Consider the following 23,724-nt stretch of genomic DNA (forward strand, 5'->3'; position numbering starts at 1 on the left):
GGCAAGGAGGTGTTTGCACTTTTGCTGAAAGGAAAATGTAGATTGCCTGCATCTCAAAGAAATGTCTCAAATTGAGTCAGACTACTCACCAACAAGCTATTTTATTTGTGATAGGTTCCATATTCGGAAGAGCTTGTTTCAATGTTATCACTTTATTTTCACAATTAATCTATGCAACAATCATCCCATGTAATTGCAAATGCTCACATAAAGCAAACAAATGGGCTTCCTAAAGGGATAAACATTCTGAACACTCCAAGCTCAGGCCTGTGGGCAACGGAGCCCCTCAGCCTTCGGGTCAGCGGCTCTGCTGCTGAAAGCCACAGTCCTGCGTGTGTCTGCTGTAAGGCCATCTCCCCTTTCTCCGGGGGAGCCCAGCACCCCCAGAGCAGGGACTGGAAGCGTTTACAACGATCAGCAAGAAGCCAGAACGACTGGACTAATCCCTGCTTCCTGATCCCGCTCCTCTCCACTGAAACTCATTTCTCCTCGTTGTGCTCCTGGAGGATTTTACAGCTTCTGTTGTCAGATCTCATCTACTGGCCCGGCATAGTTAATTGTGGACTTTTGCCTCTACGTCTAGGTTTCGAGCTCCCTGAACAATTAAGGTTTGCTAAGTTGAATGAATGAAATTTGGGTCCTGAGCACTTTGCAGATGTTGGGCACTGCAAACCTGAAATAGCCGTGTCGTCCCCCTCACCCCACTCTGCCCCCAACCTACAAATGAGAGGAAGGGGTCAGCCAACAAAATGCGAACCAGGTTTAACACCAGGCGAGTCAATGAAACCCTAGGGTCAATCATCTACGGTTGGCATTGTGTCTTACGTGCTGTCCTCAGAACAGAAGTCCCCTCCGCGGCCGGCAAAGCCACTGTATGGGGCTCCCTGGGCCCGTCAGCACTGCCAGACGCGACAAGCACCCGGATAGGCTGGTGATGGAAGAGCCGGATGCCATCCGGCGCTCTGCAAGCAGGCAGAGTGGAACCCTTCGGCTTCCCACATGGCTCTTTATTAAGAGAATATTTTTTAGTTTTTCTTCCATGTCTTGACAAGTTGTCCTCACCACCATTATTAATAGTTCTGATCTTTCTATTTTCACTAGACATATTCCAAAAAGGCTGACTTGATGACAATACTTTTAAAAAATATTTTTATTGATTTGAAAGAAGGAGGAGAGACAGAAAAATCAATGATGGGAGAGAGTCATTGATTGGCTGCCTCCTGCACACCCCCTAGTGGGGATCAAACCTGCAACCCGGGCCTGTGCCCTGACCAGGAAACAAACCATGACCTGTGGACTGAGCCACACGGCCAGAATGATGATAGTATTTTAAATATATATTTTAACCTTCATGATTGGCTGACCTTATTGACTCAAAAATGATTTTTAGCCATTTCTGTACAGGTATATTTATCATTTTCTGCCTTATCTTTAGAGACTTCTATGAGCTTGGTTATCCCTCTTTGCAAAAGGAGGATCAATGCACCGAGATGCTTCTCTATGCGACAAGAAGTTTAAGGCTTCACTTTGTGAACAAATGTTTTCTCTGAGTCTATAACAGACATAAGTGTGACCAGGATGTAGGATTTTATTGAGAATATACACCAGTTAAAGCAGTTTGTGAAGAAGTATTGAAGAACCTGCTGAGTGAAATGCATGTGCCACATACCTCATGTCTGCAGTGGTATTTACAATAATACCCTTTTCCCTTCTGCTTTTGTTCTTTCGGGAGCAATGTAGGATCAATGGTATAAATGGAGTTGGAATTTAACTGTTAAACAGAACTGCATTTCAGCAGCTCCAGGAACATAACGGAGAAGCGAACTTTTGTTACATTTTTCCACGGCAGCCAAAATGCACAACTTAGGAAAAAACCAACAAATCTGTCATTCCCTTTCCTCTGGAACAGAAAAATTCCCTTTCCTCTTGCCCACACACGATATAAATGTGTGGCTTCTTTATTTTAAAGCAGAACGCTAATAATACTCAGAAGAGTATCAGATCTTTCCCTAAGCGCCTAGCAATGAAAGGAATCTTTTCCCACCCGTTACCTCAGCAAGCAGAGGTAAAAAAAAAAGCACGGAATCTAAAAATTAACCTGGTGCTAGACTTGGAATCTTTCAAACATCCTCTAATTTTAGTAGAGCTCTCTTAATATAGCCAAGTTTTTTGTTTAGCTGATTTTTTTATTTAGTATTTTTTTAATGAGAAGGGGGAGAAAAAGATTCTCTCCCAGAAGCCACACAAATCTCTCAGATGGTAAAACAGATAGCCCTAATAGTCTTTGCCTAGATTCACACGCGTCCCTACAATACACCTAGCTTCTTCATCTCGCACCAGCCCTCTGAAAACGCAGCGCTGGGGCGCGGCCCTGCCTCTAATGAAGTGCAGACTGGGGAACGTTATCGTAGTTTAGTCTATGGAAGGGGGCAGCGGATACGCCTCCCTTTGCGATTCAAAATTATTTGAGAGACAGAGCCTTTCTTTCCCAATGTCTTCATTAAACAGGGCTGCTGAGAACCGTCTCCCTGCCCGCCCCAGAGAGCAGAAATGCTACCCAGCATTCACCCCATATGCTCAGCTTTGAAGTGTGAGGCTGTGACCATCCCACCAGTCTCCCAAGCCACCATCAAAGCCATCTCATTAGCCCAGCGCTGCGAGTTACAGCGCGGGCCCTAACCGCTCCAACACAAACACTGCATTAGCAAGGCGACCGCAGTCTTCCTCCCCCACGTGGCTGCAGCTTGCAGAAATCTTTCCCATATGGACCCATGCACGAGATACGAAAATGTATTGTGCTAGAACATGGAGAAGGACGTCCAACATTCGGACTAGAGCTGGATGTTATCCTAAGGGACTGGGGTGGGGGGAGGAGGGAGTAATAGGGGGAGGAGAAAACGCAGCTGATCTTTATGATGAAAGAACAGAAACACTGGGCTGAAAAACGAGACCCAGTGCAATTCCTAAATTGCATTTCCACCGACACGTTCTGGGGCCTGTTCCTTCTTGAGAGAGCAGAAAACAGTTTAAGGGGGGAAACCAAACCCCACGCCCATCGCTGGATGCTACTGTTTACTCTGCCACGTTTCACTTCTACAGGACAAATAAGCTTACAAATGACGATATGCTGACAACAGCATCTATGATTCACAATAACAGGACTTGCTAGAGAAAGTAATTTCACTTGTGTCGCTGAATTGTCAGTTTATCATCGCCAAGGCGGTGAAAAACAAAACACCAAGAAAAAAAAAACTGTTATGTGTTATGAAAGCAAGGTCATGAGTAAATGAGGATAAGCACTAGATTAATTTTCATGTAAAATTTAATCTGCAAAAAATAGTTTCAAATACTGGTACCTAATGTTCCCATTCCTTTCTTTGGGCTCTAGGGAAATTCTTGCAGATATGCACCAAAAAGGTCATTGTTAATCCTCACCTGAGGTTATTTTCCCATTGATTTTTAGGGAGAGTGGAAGAGAGAGAGAGGGAAAGACAGAGAGAAACATCGATGTGAGAGAAACACACCTATTGGTTGCCTCCTGCACAGGACCCAACCAGGACTCAGGCCAGGGAGGAGCCTGCAACAGAGGTATGTGCCCTTGACTGGAATGAAACCCGGGACCCTTTGGTCCACAGGCCGATGCTCTATCCACTGAGCCAAATGGGCTAGTCAGGCCTAAGTTCTTAATGTAATGTACTATTTTCATGGAAATATAGGAATGCATGAAAATATATAGTAAATAGTAATTTGGGGAACATTATGTGCATTTACTAATTTTGATACTTAATTTACATATGTGTGTCTATTTAAAATTTTTCCTAATGTTATCACACACTCTGAGTCTCCTGACCATGGGGTTCAACTGGAACTACCAGGAGCATAGCAGGTGTGTCCAATTCTCCCATGGGCCTTTCTTTCTGCCAGTACCTCTGTTTTGCTGTGGTTGGAGTAACCTGTTCATTTATTAAGCCTCTAGCTGGTAACCCTCCTTCATAGATAATGGACTATAAAGTCTCTAGGTCGATGGGCTGGTGGGGAATGAGGGTATGGAGAGACTTGGGTTGATTTACTAAGTCTTACGGACACATTTAGCATCACCATGTCCTCTCTTCAGAATTTTCTAGTGGCCTTGACACTGGAAGTCACAGCAAGTACTAGGAACAGGGATGAAAAGAAAAGGACTTCATGGAAAGCATGGCCAAGGTCAGGGGCCTGGGCTGGAGAAATGCACATGGTACCGATCCCCTGTTACAAATCTCTAAAACACCATCAGCAAACACACAAGATCAGTTTCCTGGGGCTGTAGATAATGACTCAAAATCAGAAAATCTACAGCCCCTGAGTGCCCTCAAGGCTCCCTTTGCTAGTAAGGGGTGAATGTCAATTAATGTCTCCCCAATAATCCCAAGGATTCTAGAGGCCCTTCCCCCAGGTGAAGTGGCCATGGGCAGATGGGCCTCCCAGTTTCTAACTCTAAATCTTGTGACTTCTAAACTAGGAAAGAATTGCAAGGAGGAAACAGGCAGCAAGACCCATGCACTTCACTTATTCATTCCAATTAGAAGATCCTTATAGTCCATTTATTCTTAATATTTTCAACAAACCCTATTCAACGTACATCAAGAGTGAAAAGGGGATGAAGAGGAAGCTAACACAAGGGTGTGTTATCAAGCTAGTCGTTGCTGTAAGCAACTGGGACTTGATCTTGCTGGAATGGGCCTTAGAATCACCCATCTCGAGGACAAAAGATGGGAGCGTTTACCTACCAGCCCTGCTCGGACTTCAGGCTGCTGCAGAGCCATCAAACGAGAGAAGAGTGTAGCTTCCCAAGGACAGTGGGGTTCAACTGGAACTGCCAGGAGAATAGCAGGTGTGTTCCAGTTCTCCCATGGGCCCTTCCTTCCTCCAGTAACTCTGTTTTACTATGGTGGATGTAACCCTGTTAGTTTATTAAGCCTCAAGCAACAAGCACTTATGAACATCCTGGTAACCCTCCTTCATAGATAAAATGGACTATAAAGTCTCTAGAAATCTATCTTAATATTTTAAAAATATACTTTTATTGATTTCAGAGAGGAAGGAAAAGGAAGAGAGAGGTGGAAACATCAATGATGAGAGAGAATCATCAAATGGCTGCCTCTTGAATGCCCCACACTGGGGATTGAGCCCGCAACTGGGCATGTGCCCTGACCGGGAATGGACTCATGACCTCCTGGTTCATAGGTTGGCGCTCAACCACTAAGCCACAATGGCTGGGCTATCTTAATATTCTAAGTACTCTCCAGCGCACCACCCCTTGTTTTTTCAGCTTTGTGAATGGTGGCAGGAATATAAAATTCTCAAACTAAATGCTAAGTCCTAAAGCCATGGTGACCTGTGCTTGCAAAACCAACCATTGCGTTTATGCTCTGGCAGTGAGGGCAGCACTGAGGGTCAAGACGACTCTCTCTGAACCCAGCATCTAAACTGACTAATCTCAACCACACCCAGGCTGTTTTATGAGAAAATCTCCATGGCAACGAGAGAATCAGAGTAGAAAATTCCTCAAGTGAAAAGTTGCTACTGATTTGCCAGATCAGCCCATATTTTGACAATCTGTAATAAAGTAATCAAAGGGTCTCATGACTACCACACAAGCGTTGACGTTGTGTGAATCTGTCATGGCACATGTCCTCCAAGTCATAAAAATACTCAAGAAAACATCAAACAAGGCTGATAATTCTAATCAAATTCATTAATGCTCGTATATATTTTAAGATAAAAAATTTTTAAAAAATCAATCATGCAGGAGCTATTTATTCATACATGTAACTAATTTAGCTAACACTTTATCTTTCTAAATATTGTCAATTTAAATAGTATTATAGCCCTAGCCAGTTTGGCTCAGTTAGCCTGTGGACCAAAAGGTCCTGGGTTCGATTCTGGTCAAGGACATGTACCTTGGTTGCAGGCTCCCCCCTGGTGTGGGCCCTAGTTGGGGCCTGTGCAGGAGGCAACCAATCGATGTGTTTCTCTCACATTGATGTTTCTCTCTCTTTCTCCCTCTCTTCCACTCTCCCTAAAAATCAACGGAAAAATATCCTTGGGTGAGGATTAACAAAAATAAGTAAGTAAATAGTATTGTACAAACATTATTTCACTTGATGAGTGACGTAAAACAAAAAGCAAGTTTCCATATTAGTGACAAAATTCACAGCGATGGTCCAGACTTTTAAAGCTGCCTACTGTGAACTTCCATGTTAGGAAAGCCCATTTTCATGGGTAAATCATTGGGAGATTTGTAGGCACCTTCTTCCCTGAGCCTCTTCCCCACTCCATTTTCACTCTATCCTTCTCCTGAAGGTTTGCATGTAAATGGGAAACAGGGTCATGTTCAGAGACACTGGCTCCTGCCCGGGCAAACGCTGGTAAGGAAGAAGTGGAGAACATATAGGAAGCATTATGAACTCAGGAATCCTTCAGAAAAGTGGTCGGTAAAAAACGTGTACAAGTCCAGGAAATGAGGCTAAATATCTTCAATATTGGGTTGGATGTCAGAAAAGGATAATGTTCCTGTAAATTCACCATTGATATCAAATTAGGTGAATTCATTGTTCTTGAAGGATCCAAGATAATCAAAAACCATAAAGAACTAGAGAAGAGGAGACTTCTAAGCAGATGTGAGTGTGGATCCCCACATTTACTTTCCTCCTCCCAAGAACCCCAGGAAAAGGATGGTAAAGAGGTATTTTTTAGACCTTTGACTCATTCAAATAAACAGAAAAATAAGAAAAAGTAATAGTATTGGAACATTAAGAGCAGATAAAGGGTGGTTACTTAATAGCCTCAAGTCAGCAAGAGAAACAGCAGCGACCTCACTTATGCCACAGGCACCTGAAACTGTTAACCTAACTTTGGGAAGTAAAGGCAAATATCAAAACAGGGACACTGGTGGAAAGTCTGCTTAAATAGCAGTGTAATGCCCTTCCCCTGTCTTCTAATTGGAAGAGGTCAGAGAGTTCTAGAAGATATTTCTTCAAGAAGATGAAATTAATAGAACACTCAACACATGGGATGCTGTATCTGAATACACAGAGAAATATTATTAACAGAGTTTGGGGTCATACCAATCATAAATAAACTTAAAAACTAAGAAGAGGAAAAATCTAGAGACATAACAGATAAAAATGAGATGTGGCCTACCTGATCAAATGTGGTTTTTATAGAAAATAAAAATCAGAGAGAAAGGAAGATGGTGGCATAGGTATTATAAATACCAATACTTACTACCTCCCACAACTACATCAAAATTACATCCAAAATACAGAACAACCATGGTCCAGAATCTCTGGAAAGCTGCTGAATGAAAGTACTACAACTAGAGAAGTAAAGAAGAAAGCACATTGAGACTGGTAGGAGGTGCAGAGGTGGAGAATGGGCTGGGCTGGCACCCATATGGGCAGGTTTGTTTTTTTAATCACAAGGGAGATCTCTCTGCAGTGGCTACGAGGAGGAGCAAGAGGTTCCAACCCCACACCAGACCCCAGCCCAGGCTCCCAGAGCTGGGAAAAGAAGTGCCTATAGGCAGTAAGAACTACAGGCTGTAAAAAACAGTGTGGATTGGGGCTCAGTGACACAGAGGCTACTGGAGACCCAGCTGTTCCTCTTAAAAGGCCAGCACCACAAACAGCTGGTCCTCACAGCCAATTGGCCTGGAAGTAAATTCCTCCCAGTGACACCAACAGCAATCAAGTATCAGCTACAACAAGACTATGCTCCCAGCCCACAAAGGGGTGCACCTAGATCTCCCAGTTCAGGTGCCTGGGGAGGCTGAGTCACTGGGCCCTACAGAACACTTACTACACAAGGCCACTCTACCAGAAGACATAGCAGCTCTACCCAATACATAGAAACAAACACAGGAAACGGGCAAAATGTGGAGACAAAGAAACATATCACAAATGAAAGAAATGTAAGAAAGCAAACTACTGGATATAGAATTCAAAAACCACAGTTATAAGGTTACTCAATAATCTTTAGAAACTTCCAAAAAAAAAAAAAATGGAAAAGGACCAATCAGAAATCAAGCATACACTGACTGAAATAAAAAATAAAATACAGGGATTCAGCAGTACAGTAGAGATTCTAAGAATCAAATCAACAAGTTGAAATATGAGAAAGCAAAAACACCCAATCAGATGAGCAAAACAAAAGAGAATCCAAAAATATGAAGACAGTGTAAGGAGCCTCTGGGACGACTTCAAGTATACCAACATTTGCATTATGGGGGTGCCAGAAGAAGAGAGAGAACACGATATTGAAAACCTATTTGAAGGAAAAGTGACAGAAAACTTCCCCTCACCTGGTCAAAGAAATAGATTTACAAGTCCAGGAAGCACAGAGAACTCCAAACAAGAGGAACCCAAAGAGGATCCCATCAAGACACATCGTCATTAAAATGCCAACGGCTAAAGACAAAGAAAGAATCTTAAAAGCAGCAAGAAAAAAGCTTAATTACCTACAAGGGAATGCTCATATGACTGTCAGATGATTTCTCAACATAAACTATGCAGGCAAGAAGTATTCAAAGTGATGAATAGCAAGAACCTATAACAAAGATTACTCTCCCTAGCAAAGCTATCATTTAGAATTGAAGGTCAGATAAAGAGCTTCGCAGACAAGTAAAAGTTAAAGGAGTTCATCGCTACTAAACCAGAATTATATGAAATGCTGAAGGATATTCTTTAAGAAGAGGAATAAGAAGAAAAAGAAAAAGATCAGAAATATGAACAACAAGATGACAACAAATACATACTTATCAACAACTAAATGTCAAAATCAAAATAAATGAATAAGAAATCTAATGAGCCAAAACCGGTTTGGCTCAGTGGATAGAGCATCAGCTCTATCCACTGGACTGGACTGGAAGGTCCCAGGTTCGATTCCGGTCAAGGGCATGTACCCACTGGGGATATGCAAGAGGCATCTGATCAATGATTCTCTCTCATCGATGTTTCTAACTCTCTATCCCTCTCTCTTCCTCTCTGTAAAAAATCAATAAAATATTTTTTAAAAAAGAAATCTAATGAACAGAATAAACTGGTGAGTAAAATAGAATCAGAGGCATGGGAGTGAAACAGACTGATGATTCTCAGAGGGAAGAGGGGTGGGAAGAGATTAAACAAAAATCTTATATGCATATATGCATTACCTACGGACACAGACAATAGGATGGTTAGGGGGGAACTGGGTAGAGGGGTGCAATGGGGGGGAAAAGAGGGACATTTGTAATAATCTCAACAACAAAGATTAAAAATAATAATAAGATAAAAATAAAAGTCCAAAACATTTAGAAAAATATAGTAAGCCTTAAATAAATACAGAGTAGGCCTATGTGTCTCCTAGCTGTCAACTCTAGTATATTAAACTGTCAATAGCAACTTGTAAAAAACACTCATGCCCTCTCCCCCAAAACCTCCTTCCTTCCATCATTTCTAAGTGATGACACTTCCATGCCACCATTTTGTCCCCCTCCCCCAACATCCTCTGGAGTCTCTCCATCATCTATTACCTTTGGCCACAGTCCACTTTCCAAACTGATCCTCCTGCATCCTGTTATTTTCTGTCATGCGGGCAGTGTGATCCTTCCTGAGCTCAAAGCCAATCAGATCACGTTCTTGCTTAAAACTCTTCAGTGGTTCCCATACAAGTTCGAGCTCCTCCATCTGGCACATATATAATACTCCACGATCTGACCGCTAAGCATCTCTTGGGTTTTATACCTGAACATTCCAGGAATGGCTTTCCCATCTCCCTCCACCTTTACGTGCTGGCCACACACGGAAGTCCCTCGCAGTCCCCGGAGCTCAGGCTGCCCTCACCCCTGAGCCTCCGCACTGCTGTGCCCTTTATTCTAAAAGTCCTTACACTAAAATGATTTGTGAAGTTATGTGTGAGTGTATGTGTCTACAAAAAAGCACAGGCATAAAAATCTTCATGTGATTCTGACAGTATTCATAAGTTTCCTCAACACCAATTTCATGCCCCACTCTAACCCCTTCCTGACATCAAAAAGTTCTGAAATATATTATTCAGTGGGTTTTTGCATAGAAAACATCTATGAATTATCAATATCAATAACCAATATCAACTATCTTTTATGAAACTGGACTGTTCTCCACTGCCCTCCTTCTCAAAGAAAGTTAGTTCCATTATTAACTTCAAGTTGGCTTCCCTGAGGAGGGCTACCCTAGTGGAAAACATCCCTTCACCGTCTGGAGAACAGCCAGTCCTTAGAATTTGAATACTTTTGCCTTATAAGAATGTCTGAGCATGTTGTTAAAAAAAATAAAATTGGATGATATTAGATGAACAGCTGTGCAGAAAGGGGAATGTAAAAATAAAAACTGCATGTTGGAGCATCAAAATAGTAACCATGTACAGTATATGACTGTTTTTAATCAGATGAAGATTGAAGCTATTACATTTCAAATCAAATGTTATAAATTAGTTCAGGAATGCAGCTGAGCTCTTGTTTAATTGGAAATGTCCATGTTTAAACCATGAGGTACAGTAGCTGCCAATGAAGCACAGGGCAGGGGAAGGGAGCGACCGTGTGTCCAGACCCTCCGATGGCTGACCGTCTCCCTTGCAGGACACACATCTGGGCAGACTCGTCCTGATGTAATGAAGAACTTCGTGTACTAGCTAATTTGAGATTTAATGTAATTGGACGTAATTGTTTTGAAGACAATTAAAATCATTATTCTGCCCTGGACCACTGAGAGCTCTTCTTTTTTGTGTGTGAATCATATTTTCCGCCCCATGTTAAATTTCTTAACTCTTTCTCGGATAAAAAGTAAAGCACATTTCGGGCCAAGATTTCCCTGCGAAGCAAACCTTTGACTGTCGGGCCATATTAAAGTGCAGCCCAGCAGTGAGTTCTCCTTCACAAACGAGTCTCATTTCCCATGCCCGGTGCCTGATGCAGCTCAGCCAGGGTCCAAATCCACATCCCAAACGTGAGACGATTCACGATTAAATAAGAATGAGGGGCTCCTGGGGCCATGCCGAGAAGAATGCAATTATCCGGAGGCGGACTTTCCCCCACAGGTTACGAGCCTCTGCGTGCAGTAATTAACCGTGGCGCAGCTAGACAGTCCAGGCAAAGGGTCTTTCTTTTCTCCCAATTTGCCTAATTCCAAAACACCTCCAGTGACATAGCTCACATTTTCCAAATTAAACTCACCCCCGGGGCCGAAATCAAGCATGTGACAGTTCAGTTCTAAAGAAAATCTTAAAGAGAGTCGTGCACGGGGAGAGAAAAAAAGGCAGAGCGAGAGGGGGTAGGAGTTAACATTTAAGTGGTTTTGCAACCTCATCATTACCCCTGCTCAGGAAAATAAGACACAGATGGGCAGGCACAGCACCGTCCTGCCCCAGAGAGTCTAAGGAGCTCATTAGCAACGACTGTTGCTTCCCCGTGATCCACCCCGAATTCGGAAAGGACAAATGCATCCCCACAGCAGTCAGTGCTCCCGCGCCCCGGCGTGGACACGGGAAGGATGCCACGGAGACACAACGGGCCACTGCGACCATCAAAGCTCACTGTTCAGACCCGTCCTCAAGGCAGACCTTTCCCCGGAGCTAGGAGCGATTCCATTGTCAGGAGCTGCTCTGATTTGTACAAATGGTTTCCGTTAAGAAGTAACACATTGCCCCCAACTTTCTCTTACTTCTGGCCAAGGCTCCACACTCTTCCACTCCCACACCGGCGAGCGGGTAAATGGGGATCAGGTCCACGGCTCCCAGACACGGGTGGACCCCCTCCTGAGCCTCCATGTCGATGGCCCGGAAGGCCTCCGCACAGGCGCCCAGGACAGCATGGTCTTAAAAGGCAAAATTGTACAAAACGATCATTAAACTTTCCAACACGGGTAAAGAAGCAGCTGTATTTTATTGTCCCGCTAGTTGTTTTTCTTTTGTAATCAGTATAGAAGATGTGTTTCACCCCAAAATAAAGACCCAACATCTCCCCTTGCCCTACCTCCCAAACATCATAAAGGTTTGCATTTTTTCACATTTATTCTCCAATGTAGAGGAGTTATGCAAGTTTATGATTCTTAAACACGTCTGTGTGTTTTTCTTTGTTTGTGGGTTGTTTTTTTAATTGATTTCAGAGACGAAGGGAAAGGGAGAGATAGAAACATCAATGATGAGAGAGAATCATTGATTGGCTGCCTCCTGGATGCCCTACTGGGGATCGAGCCTGAAACCAGGGCATGTGCCCTTGGCCAGAATCGAACCTGGGAACCTTCAATCCGCAGGCAACGCTCTATCTACTGAACCAAACCGGCTAGGGCACCTCTGTGGGTTTGTTTGTTTGTTTGTTTGTTTTTACAACTGATTACTTTAAATATTTTCAACTTTATCAAATTAATCTGATAAAACTTCTAATTTTGAGTTTATATTAAAATATATACAGAGTTTTAAAAGCATTAAGTATTTATTTTCGTTTTTCTTTTCTCCAGTAATTAGATTTTGCATTCAAAAATTTTATATCATCTAACTACTAAAGATTTTATATCATCTAACATCTAAAATTTTATCATCTAAAATTTTATATCATTTTATATGATAGACACCTAAGAGTTATATTACTCTGAGTTTCCATTAGCAGTACAGTATGACCATTTCAACAAGAAAGATAAACAACAAAGAAGCAAATTGTACATTTTATGATTAATACTCAAGATAATTTGTCCTGTTTGCCGGGAGCTATCAGCCAAACATTAGTTCTTCAAACATACCTTTTGAAAAAAGACAATCTGAGTTGAAATAAAATCTATTTAAAAATATTTTGAGCCCTTTTCTAAGCAATATTAAGATAATACAAGTTTTTGTTTAAACAGCTATGATCCTTCAAATTCAACTTGTCCCACTAAAACTTACAACATGAGACATGTCATTGCAATCCATGAACCAACTCAAGATTTCCGGCTTCCAACCCAAAACACAACTGCTTAGCATGTTTCCTTCTAAGTCAACTTATCACTGAAATCAAGGCTGATTTCAACACTATGACTCCACAGGTCAAAACTTGAAGATTGCTTTTCTTAACCATAAAGGACATGTGGCCATCTTTTTTTTTTTTTTTTGGGGGGGGGGGGTATTAAGTCTTGGACCCAGGTTCATTGTAATGAAGAGGAAATGGGAAATGTTTGAGATGTGTATGTTCAGAAAAAATGACGAAATGCAGTTTTGAGGTAGACTCTCCAGGTAATGGACTATTCCTATGGCACAGGAAATCAATGAGTAGAGAGCATGCAGGCCTACCTGAAGCTACCCTTCATCACAGACATATATACATATACATGTACATATACATGCATATACACATGCACATACACATACATATACATATAAGTATACATATACTTATAAACATGAAGAAAGAAACTGCAATCTCACTTAATTCATCAACAGAAGCTGCTATGGTAATGACTGATCTGTTGTAGTCTTGATCAGAAAATATATTGAGCACTGACACTTCAGGACGTTTATCCCCTGGAAAGGAAAAAATATAAAGGCGAGAATTAGTTTTCTCTGCTGAAGCCTTAATCCTTCACTTCTTCTGATACAATTAAATTTGTCCAACAGAGACATTCTGGGCTGTGACCTGTGAGGTCTCTGTGTCTCCACTCAAAAATGGCAGCCTCTTCTTTCAATTGCCACACCGTGTCACTCCAAATCCGGTTCCTTCTCAGTCTCATCTTTCAGGCCTTATCCATGTTTCCTTCCTAAACCCAGAAACCAACCTGTCTGAATAAACACCGGCTCTCTGGAAGCATGAGGATGGGCCCACTAGTGCCTGAAGCAGAGGCTCCCGGGGTGCATGCACCTGTCTGCCGGAGACGCTCCGACTCCAACACCTCCTCGGAGGCCGCCACGGCCCTCCGGTGCTAATGGCTTCCAGCCCTCCGTGGCCTGTGACTCGCGTGGAACGTGGAACCCGGGGGAGAAAGCTGCCCCGCCCCACACGGCAGCCACACACAACCCCCCGGTTATTTCTGAAGTTTACAAGCTGGTCCAGGCCCCTTAAAAGTCCCCCTGAAGCCTGCAAAAGCCAATTCAAAGAGAAGGACAAACGTTCTCAGGCGGTCATTAAACCGCTCGCCGTGCCATTATCCCTTTGTCCCCCCTCCCCTGGCAGCTTAACAATTAATCTTTTCAGAAGGGAGGAAAAAGAAGTTGCACGCAGGCACTACCCAGCTTACGGCAGCCCCATGCCATTAACTTTAATAACTTTAAAAGATAAACGTACAGAATGTCACTCGCTCTGCTCTTAGCCAAACGAGCATTGACTCGTGTCCAGCCCTGCCCTGGTGTAGGTCTGACATTTATAACCCGGATTTCTTTACCTTAAACCTGTTAGGCCATTTAAATGCTTCAACATTACTTAATTGGGGAAAATTGTAGGTGATACGGTTTAGTCCACGTGCTGAAAAATAAATGCCTTGAAAGTGCTTGTAAAACAATAGGTCATTTTCTAAGCTGGTGCTACGGGCCTTGCATTTTCATAACTATAACAGAGGAAGCGAGAACCAGACCTTACAATCTCCTTTTTTTTAAAATGTGATTTTATTTTTCCCTCCTACATCTTCCTCTGAAAAGCTTTTATTCTCAGTTTCATAGGACTCAATTGAATCAAATGCTGAGAGAATGAGACGCTCTCTCCTGCAATCTCTTAAGTAATGCATATAGAAAAGGAAAAAAAAAAAATTGCTGCTGGCAGGAGGAGCTGTCGGTCTGAATCGCAGCAGAAGTAAATTGTTTGGTGTCTGTAATGGAGTATAATAGCTATAATTCCATTTGAGCGGCTGCCACTAATAAGCTGATAAAAACCGTGAGCTGAGACAAGGCATCCATCAGCATGTGGCTTCCCCAAATGTCTGGGCACATTCACTTAATCACAGGGACAGGTAACCCGATCCCATTAGATGTTCTTGTCTGACAATGAGGGGCCCGGGTGGGCTGTTCCCACAAAGAGGATGCAGAAGCACCGCCGGCTGACTCCTGAGGTGTTTTTTCTTATCAGCAATTATCAGGAACGTTCTTAGACATTTCCAGCTCCTGTACGGCGGCAAGACAGTAATTTAACTGTGCTCATCGGTAGAAAATGGGCCGAAGAAAACACTTGTGTCTCATGAAAAGCAGTTGCTAAACGAAAAATGACGGTCAGACATTAAAACGCACTGTCTGAAATGCTGTAGGGCTGCGATCCTAATGCCCACCTGTGGCTGAAAAATCTTCATTTAATAACAAAGTTTTCTATTTGAACAATAGTACCTCTGTAAACTCACTGTGGGATGTGTGTGTGTGTGTGTGTGTGTGTGTGTGTGTGTGTGTGTAAAAACAAATGATGCCTAGAACTCTGTCATCCCAGGAACATTTCAACAAGGGTGAAAAAATAAAAAATAAAATGTAAAAAAGGTCAACACTGGCCCCCAGAGCAAGGAGGCTGGGGCCCCGTCTCCTGCATCGCTAAGTGATCTCACGCGCATCACTTAGATGCAATTGCCTAAAAGCCTTTCTTTACCGGGAGAATATGTAATAGGAATAATAGTGCCGTAATGACAGTGAGGGCTTTGCTGGCGGGAGTGCTTTGAAAAGTGGCTGGTACTTGGCAAGTTTATTTTTTTATGTAACCTGCTGAATAAAAAGCATAATGCCCAATTATGCTCATTCGATTAATGACCAAATAAACGGCCTGTGAGGGGAACATTTAACCTTTCTGTAACTATATCCTCCTCGGGAGCGTGTCGGTATCCCGCACATTTCAGACACTGGCTCTCCACTGTCGATAACTGCACGTTTGGAGAAGACCACATGTGCACATCTGCCTCCCCGCTCTGCCTCAGTGTCCTGGAGGCCTGATGCAGCCCTGAAATGGGGGGTTGGGTGGAGGGTAGAGTGGGGACCCACAGAGAATGGAGATTGTTGTATAGATACTGTCTGCAGAGCACAAAAATCACCGTATCATCAAAACACTGCACATCCACTTCCCTTGTCTGTGGTTCCTACCGTTTTCCCCAAGAAGAGCTGCTTTGGCGATGTTCTCAACCACGTCTTTCCTCCTGGCTTCCGAGACGTTGAGTAAACAGGCAGCCAAGCGGCGCCCCACTCTGGAGGAAGACATGCTGGCTTTTCCTGGAATGGGAGAAAAGGGAGCCCTCATTTCTGCCTCTGCAGTTCATTCATATGTTCATGCGTATTAACCATCAAAAAGATCATAGCTCTCTGAAAGCCAGATAGCCATAACATTAACACGCCACTCTCACTCCTCAGGGAGCACCTGGATAATAGGACCTCGGGTGACTCCTCAGGAGACTGTGTGTGTGGCCGCGCACAGACGAACAGAGGAACGCAGGAACAACACTAGAATATACCCTTCAAGTTATTCAGTCTGAATGCTGTCCTGCCAGTGAAACTTCCATGAAAGTATGTTATTTTCTTGTAAGCATGGTCTTCCTCAGCTTTCCCCTGTTTTCCGGGTCTTCTCTGTGTAACAAGCAAGCATGATCCTGTTGTTAAATGAGACTTAGCAAAAATAAATAAATAAATAAATAAATAAATAAATAAATAAATAAATAAAAAGAGGAATGAAGGAGATCATTTAATATGCTGATTCCTTCAGAAATGATTCCTCTAGCAAAAAGAAATAAAGGGGCTCACTTAGGAGCTTTCCATGACAACTATTTGACTATGTTCCTCCAGCACCGTGATCGCCAAAGTTTCTAAATCACTTGCAAACCTTTACAGGGACTCTGGACTTTGAACTGTGAAGGCTGACATGGACTCTGGCACGTGACTCAATAATGCCGAGAAAGGGACTGATCCTTTTGTTGAAGATGGGTTAATGTCTCACATGTTAGAAGTTGCTCTGATTCTCCTTAGTATTCCAAAAAGGCATTTTTCAGCCCGTTATCTTTCCACACCTCAGAGGACCTGACGTGAGGAAACTTCAATAACTGAACATAGTAAGAACCCCCATGTTTGAGGTCAGACCATCCTGTTCTGGCCTTTTCACATATCATGTCTAAGAATGAATGCAGCCCTCGTGATCTCATCCCACAACCATTGGGCAGAGGTCATCTGGGGTCAGGCACTGCGCTCCTTGTGGGGCACACGTCAGGAAAGGGGGGTCGCCTCTGAGACAAACACTGAGCGTGTGAGTTTCAGCTGAAAGCACTGGGTGCCAGCCACGCGCTCGCCACGCACCCACCCACCCATCCATCCCCCGGCGGCCCGGACACTAGGGTTGGTGGCCTCAGCACCCAAGTCTCTAGGAAGCACAGAGCTCATGGGTAGCCCAGGCTTTGATGGTGACCATCATCGCACCGAAAATACATTTTAAAATATATATATACGGCCATTAGGTTCTTGCAGACATGAATGGCGTGGCGGCATGAAAGCGCTCAGGCCTCTGGTTCTCATGCAAACAGAAACCTGCTCCCCGCCTGGGCGTGGGCGTCTGCTGGCTTCCATTTGTTGTCGGTGTGTTTATGCAGCTTAATTGTCTCATCAGGCTCTTTCCCAGCGTAATTACGCTGCTTAACAAATGGTGTTTATGGCAGCCCAGAGCAGTGCTGGGAGAGGATCAGTGTCCTCTTCTCCCTCCGCGTCTGATTGCCCGCGGACGCCGTCACACAGGACGGTGCTGGGAAGCCACCTCCCCGCACACGCCGGGATCGCCGGCGGCTTTGGGGAGCGGACGGGCTGGTGAGGGGAGGGGAAGGCTGCCCCCCCAATCCAGCCCAGGGGCCAGGGCAAGCCCTGCAACGCCGGAGGGAGAGGGTCCAGACCGCCCCCTTTCCAGACCCCGCCCGCCCGGAGCACCTCCAGGGCCGCCGAGGGCCGCGCGCCCGGGGTGGGCCGGCGGCTGGTACCCCGCCCCGGGTCCTGCGGGGAGCGGCCGGGGCCCGCGGGCCCAGAGGAACCCAGGGGCTCGGCACGATCCCGGCCGCCCCGCCGGGTCCGCCCGGAGCCCGGTGTGTGGTCTGCGGGCGGGCGGCCCCGCCAGGGCCCGGCTTGAACCCGTGGCCGCGAAGCCGCCCCGCGGTTTGGGGGGAACCGACCTGCGCGCGGAGGGCCAGGCGACGGGAGGGACGGCCCGAGCCTGATCGCCGCCGCCGCCGCCGCCGCCGCTTCCGCCGCCAGCCCCGCCCCCGCGCGCGCTCCGGCCGGGACCGGACCGTGACCCGGACCGTGACCGTGACCCCGGCGGCCTCGCCCGCGGCCGGAGAGCGGGGCGTCCTCATTGGCACGGCCCCCCGGCCGCTGCCGCTCCCGCTCCACGGGGAGTCCGCAGGGTCCCCCTGGGGAAGGGCTGGCAGCTAAAAGGGCATCGGGGTCCAAGGCGAGGCCATGACCGCTGGCCAGACCCTCGGGGGCTCCTCTCAGGTCCCCGCGCACAGGCACCCCGGGCCAATGCCTCAGCGCCCCCCGAGGAACACTGCACCCGGGGCCAATGCCTCAGCCCCCCCCTCCCCCCCCAGGAACACTGCAGCCCGGATCCAATGCCTCAATGCCCCCCCCCGAGGAACACTGCACCCCCAGTCCAATGCCTCAGGGCCCCCCCCAGGAACACTGCACCCCCGATCCAATGCTTCAGCTCCCCCCCCGAGAAACACTGCACCCCCGTCCAATGCCTCAGTGCCCCCCAGAAACACTGCACCCCCGATCCAATGTCTCAGCGCCCCCCGAGAAACACTGCACCCCCAGTCCAATGCCTCAGTGCCCCCCCCCCTCCCCCCCCCAGGAACACTGCACCCCGTCCAATGCCTTAGCGCCTGCCGGCGCACTAGGAGAAGGGAACGGACCCGGGACAAAGCAGTCCTTGCACAGGACCGTTTAGTCCAAGTTTCAGCCGCTATGAACCAAGCTTAGGCATTTCCCTTTTTCTAGGCCAGTGCCCTTGGAGAACACATTTCTCTTCCAAAAATTCAGGACCTGTGTGTGTGTGTGCGTGTGTGTGTGCGCGCTTTTCTTAATGCAGCAACGATTAAATGTCACCGTTTTGATCCAATTTCGTTTCTAAACTGCAATAATCACTAAATAACTACTTTGACAGAATAAATTAATTTTTAAATCTATTTTTTATTTTCTAATTATACTTTTTAAACACAGACTTGAGGAAATTAACATTTATGTGGACATTTGGTTTCTAGCCTAATGTGGCATAAAAATAAGTAACATAATGAGTGCTAAAAAAAAAACACCAGGTTCATGATGCTTCTCACATCATCATCATTGTACTTAGATGTCACAACAGTATTATGTGCGATTGTGTCAGATCCTGCCTTCCCCATCTCCGAGTGTTGGCAGGTAGGAGGGTTGTTGGCAAGAGGCGGGGTGTTAACCTCAGGATCCTGGATCCGGTCCAAGGCTGGTAATTACATTCTGCCAGCCAAAATTCATCCCATAATTTTAATTGGATAAATCCTTTCTGGCCTGAGCTACTGCTATGCCTGTCAAACTGTTGCCACGTTTCACCCCAGAGGTGTCTGTGTTTTAGTAGCAGGAATCAGTCCCTTTGAGGTTGGCTTATCAGTTTAAATCCTCAAGTGCTTTGGGATCCTATGGAATTAAGTATATATGTAAGCATTTTTCCTACTGAATCTGCATAGAAATGTATAAGGTGGACATATAGTCACATTCATACCTAAAAACCAGTACAATGCCAGCAGATAATTTTGAGAGCTTCTTAATCAGATGCATGTCCCTACCATTTCCCTTCTTTCCTTTTCGGAGCTTTTATTACCTGGAGCTTTAGCTTCCAGTTTCCAAAAAGTATCCAAAGTTGACTTCCACGGAGGATGACGGAGCGGCAGCCTGTGCACTTGGTGTTTCCAGACGTTCCTATGATGAGACTACTTGCTAAAATGAAAGACAGAGCAGGCCCATTGCATTTGGTCTTTGCATATCCCTCCGGAGGAAAGGAGACCACCAGGGCCTCATGGTTCTAGCTGTAGCAAAAGCCGGAAGTCAGGCTTCTTCCCACTCCCCCTAACCCTGTGAGAGTAACTCTCCCTCAGCCCCCTCCCCCCACCCGCTTCTGGGGAGGAGAGGGGGCAGGAATAAGCATGAACACCAGGGTTAGTCAGCCTCAGGCCCTTCCTCCACCCCTCTCTCCTCCAACGCCCGCAGAGAGAAGGAAGGCCCCAGGTTCTCCATGGAGGAGCAGCAACTGGCCCTGCCTACACTGTCAGCTGTCAGCGTATCTTTTGGGAGGAGTCAGGAGACAGATACCAGCAAGTCTGACGAGAAGTTCAGCAATAGGATCAAAGTGCCATTTTGTTCTCTTCAAGAACAGAAAGGTGCCCTCGGGGTTAGCTGAGCTCTGCCACAGGTAACCCTGCCGGTTCCGTGGTTTAGGAGAGCTGTGTCGGGTTTCCAGTATCTGTACACCAAGCCTCTCACTTTTTATCTGACTTCGCATGCTTTGCAGGGGTTCTTCATGCTTTTGGGGTGATGTGTAACGCTCCTCGTTTCTCCCGCTAAATCCACGCCGGGGGCACGAATGCCTGTGTCATTGTGGCTCCTGGCCACACACTGAGGCCCCGGAGGAGAGCACAGCTCCACGGCCGGTGTCACCAGCTAAGAGCTGCCCCCTGGCGCTCCAGGAGTCCCCGGGAGGCCAAGAGGATGCTGGTCTGTGTCCTTCCCTCCGTCTGTGCAGGCAGGAGCCGTGGTTCCTGGGGAGCCCTGCCTGGCCCATCAGAGCGGAGGCGCTAGGAGGGGAGGCTGGGTCCCAGGGGGGCCCAGGCTCCGCTGGCACCCGGAGCCCCAGTGCGGGAGCAGAGCTGGGACCAGGGTGAGGGAGTGAGGGAGATGCATTTGCGGAGTCACATTTCAGTGGGGGCCAAAACACCCAGGGATGCAATACCTTAAGAACCAACATTTCTAATGCGAAGTTAGAAATCCATGGTGAACACAATAGCAGCATTTTAAATAAAGACTGGCTCCTACCCTGCAGTTGCCAACTCCCTCTCCTCGCCTCACCCTGATCCCTGCTCAGTGGTTGCGGTCCCCTCGGTGCCAGCCCGTTTCTGATTGTAGGGTTGAGAGGACACCAAGCCACTCGGCTCTGCCTGCGTCCTATCTTCAGGCCCCCAGATGGGCAACAAAACCAGAAATGTCCAGGGTGGAATTTCCAGGCCAGTGGATACATGTAATTTATAGTCTGTTCAAGAGTTTCTTAGACTTTCGGATCTATTCGAATTGGCCAGCTTATCTTACAAGAAGGCAAGCCCTTAGTAAAATAAGCAAAATAACTCTACTCACCTAATACATTCCATTACCTATTTACCTGAAACATTTCAGAATGGGGGTCATTAGGAAGGTTTCTATCACGCTCTGCAATTTGGAAACAAGGTTTTAAAGAACATTTTAGCTAACGTGATGGCTGTTTTCTATGTTCATGTTCTAACATCTCCGTGTGTTTCCGGATAACACGACTAGAGAATCCCCCTTAGAGACAGAGTCTAATTCCTGATGTGGCTGTTTCACTGAAGATTTCCCTTTTACCTTCTTGCACTGTGTCAGTCAATGCTACTTCCTTCCCTCCTCACGGAGCATGAAAAGGATTTTTTTTTTTTTTTTTTCATGTAAATGTGGCCTGGAAAATGAAAGATTTTTAAAAGCAACTCTGACTGCCATTTTAGAAGAACCGCAGAAGTGGTTTTAATCACTTGTATTAAGTTGTTTGAATCACATGATACTATGAAATATGTGTCTTATTAGTCATTTTCTAAAATAGCAAATGGGTTTCCCTGCTGCCATTTTTAGTTTGGAGTGGGAAGCCATAGGATTCATTTTCTTTGAAGAAAAGAAGCTTGATGGCCCGAATAAAAAGTTACAGCAACTAATAGAAATACCTCCATTGCCCATTCATTTCAGGCTGAATTATGGGAAATCGAGATCTCAAGCAATTTTTTGTCTTAATGAAGGAGGGGGGGGGGGGGAAAGGGCACAAAATTTCCAGAATTAACCTTTTTTTCACCTTAACATTTGGGAAATGTCTTTCTCTTTACACAACATAAATGGGATTCTTCCTCTGGGCTCAGCTGATCTCTTTATCATGAAAAACCAGTTGTCTGAAATGTAAGTATAGATAGTAGCTTAAATGGAAATCACTTATTATGCACTATTCATTCGCACTCAAAATATCTCATGTAGCTAGCCAGTAGTTAAAAGTCTATGATCTGCCCACCCCTTCATCCATTCCTTGACTTTTCACGCCTTCCACGGGGTCATACTGTGTGGGTGCCCTTACTATTGGTCGTAAGCACTCAGTGAAGGAAGGGCCTCTGAGCGCCCCTCTCCAAGCTGGGTTCTTTACAGCTGTGAATCATATTGCAGATGAAAAGCAACTCCTAAAACTAACTTAGAATCTTGGCTGAAAATTTAACTTATAGGATTACATTAAGATAATTCCATGGGCCGAAACTGGTTTGGCTCAGTGGATAGAGCACCAGACTGCGGACTGAAGCATCCCGGGTTCAATTCCAGTCAAGGGCATGTACCTTGGTTGCAGGCACATCCCCAGTGGGGGGCATGCAAGAGGCAGCTGATTGATGTGTTTCTAACTCTCTATCTCTCTCCCTTCCTCTCTATAAAAAATCAATAAAATATATATTAAAATATATATCTATATTTTATAAATCACAATCAAATTATACTAGTATCAAATATTCACTTGATAGTTACTAATTTTATTCAAGTAAAATCCTAATAGTTGTTAATATTTGGGTTTTCTTCTTTTATTAATGTAAAATATAAACTACTTCATTCTTTTATTTTCCTTAAATCCAATATTTTTGAAGTAGTTATTCAAATTATAAAACATATGTTAAACCACTTAGATCATGTGAAACATATTGATAAAAGTACATATAGTAGAGAAGGTTGAGGAAAGAATTTCAAAAATTTATCCTGGGTTTAAGCTAAAGTACTTGTTGACAGAGGAATAAACCAATAGGAAGACTGTATATTCTGCAGAGTAACTTGATCTTTTTAAGTATTTCCAGCCTTAAAAGGGACACAAAATATATTAATAGGAATATATTACATTGATTCATTATGATGAAAGTAAATACCTGTGACAACACAATTTTTGTGTATAAAAAGATGTTTTATCGATATTATGATTATTAATAGTTGTAGTATAAATTTAAGAATGTACAATATTTAATATTTCTAATAGGTTGATTTTATAGCTATAAAGGTTTTAAAAAGAAATCTGAAATGTTTCTCACCAAATACTTTAATGGTGTAAAACTCAGGCCTCAGGAGTTTAAATGAATGCTGTAAGGCTAACGTCTTTCTTCTATTTTTAATTTTAAATGCCTGGAGAACAAAGTCCAAGGCTCTCACCATGCGTGGCCCCATTCTACTTTTTTTTTTTTTTAAGATTTTTTCTTTTTCTTTTCCCTTCCTCCTAACTCTAATCTCATACCACAACAGTACACTGTTCACCAAACACACTTTAGACTATTCTGTCTCTGGCTCAGTTTGTGCTTTGCTCAAGATTTCATTCTACAATATGACTACCCTTCACCCACCCACCCACCCAATAAATACCTCCACCTCTAGGAAGCCTTCCTGAATTCTGTCACATTCTCCAGAATTCATCACACTCTTTGTGCGTTCTCACACTTACCCCTGAAACACTGAGCACACGTT

General features: G+C 44.8%; 1 protein-coding gene across 16 annotated transcripts in view; it reads right to left on the minus strand.

Annotated features, from left to right (window-relative positions):
- Positions 1-18,212, minus strand: part of FTCDNL1 (formiminotransferase cyclodeaminase N-terminal like) — a 153,480-nt gene extending 135,268 nt beyond the window's left edge. For 5 of the 16 annotated variants that reach the window (XR_014795830.1, XM_084893275.1, XM_084893274.1 and 2 more), the window contains exons 1-4: positions 18,117-18,212; positions 16,063-16,188; positions 13,450-13,545; positions 11,715-11,867 (exon numbers count right to left, since the gene is read on the minus strand). Coding sequence is in view for 15 of the 16 variants with exons in the window: in XM_084893275.1 (XP_084749401.1) it covers positions 11,715-11,867; positions 13,450-13,545; positions 16,063-16,177 (364 nt within the window). In the remaining variant the exon portion in view is untranslated. Of the gene's footprint in view, positions 1-11,714; positions 11,868-13,449; positions 13,546-16,062; positions 16,635-17,487 lie in introns of those variants that run through there. The other 11 variants (XM_084893284.1, XM_084893285.1, XM_084893277.1 and 8 more) reach the window with 9 other exon arrangements.
- Positions 18,213-23,724: the final 5,512 nt, after the last annotated feature.

Source organism: Pipistrellus hanaki (genome assembly GCF_964339955.1).
Source record: "Pipistrellus hanaki genome assembly, chromosome: 8".
NCBI classification, from domain to species: domain Eukaryota; kingdom Metazoa; phylum Chordata; class Mammalia; order Chiroptera; family Vespertilionidae; genus Pipistrellus; species Pipistrellus hanaki.